Below are 301 nucleotides of genomic sequence, written 5' to 3'. Positions count from 1 at the left end.
AGCCGGGTACCTGGGGTGGCTGTCTGCTGCTCTAGCAAAGTGGGCTTTTCCCCCACCAGGCAGCAAACCGGGGGGACTCAGGGCTGTCCCCATCCCTGTTGCAGACAAGGCACTTTCTGGGCAGCCCGAGGAAGCAGAGCTGCAGCCCGAGCTGAGGGAGCGCCTGGCAGCCCTCCTGTTCTGCCAGCCGCGGCACCAGCCCACCAAATCCCCGCTGCGGCTCCTCGCCGAGCTTGGCCTCTCTCCCTGCCGAGGTAGGCATGGCGCCCGGCCATGGGTGGCAACATGGCTGTCCCACCGG

General features: G+C 67.8%; 1 protein-coding gene across 1 annotated transcript in view; it reads left to right on the top strand.

Moving 5' to 3' along the window:
• Window positions 1-104: 104 nt before the first annotated feature.
• Window positions 105-301, top strand: part of LOC104083035 (electrogenic sodium bicarbonate cotransporter 1-like) — a gene marked incomplete at both ends in the record, with an annotated part of 12612 nt that continues 12415 nt past the window's right edge. The window contains one exon of the mRNA XM_009586425.1: window positions 105-254. Coding sequence (XP_009584720.1) covers window positions 105-254 — 150 coding nt within the window. The remainder of the gene's footprint in view (window positions 255-301) is intronic.

This window comes from Fulmarus glacialis, unplaced genomic scaffold (assembly GCF_000690835.1).
Source record: "Fulmarus glacialis isolate BGI_N327 unplaced genomic scaffold, ASM69083v1 scaffold2060, whole genome shotgun sequence".
Taxonomy (NCBI): domain Eukaryota; kingdom Metazoa; phylum Chordata; class Aves; order Procellariiformes; family Procellariidae; genus Fulmarus; species Fulmarus glacialis.
The sequence above is the reverse complement of the archived record's forward strand: the minus strand, read 5'-3'. Positions and strand labels throughout refer to the sequence as shown.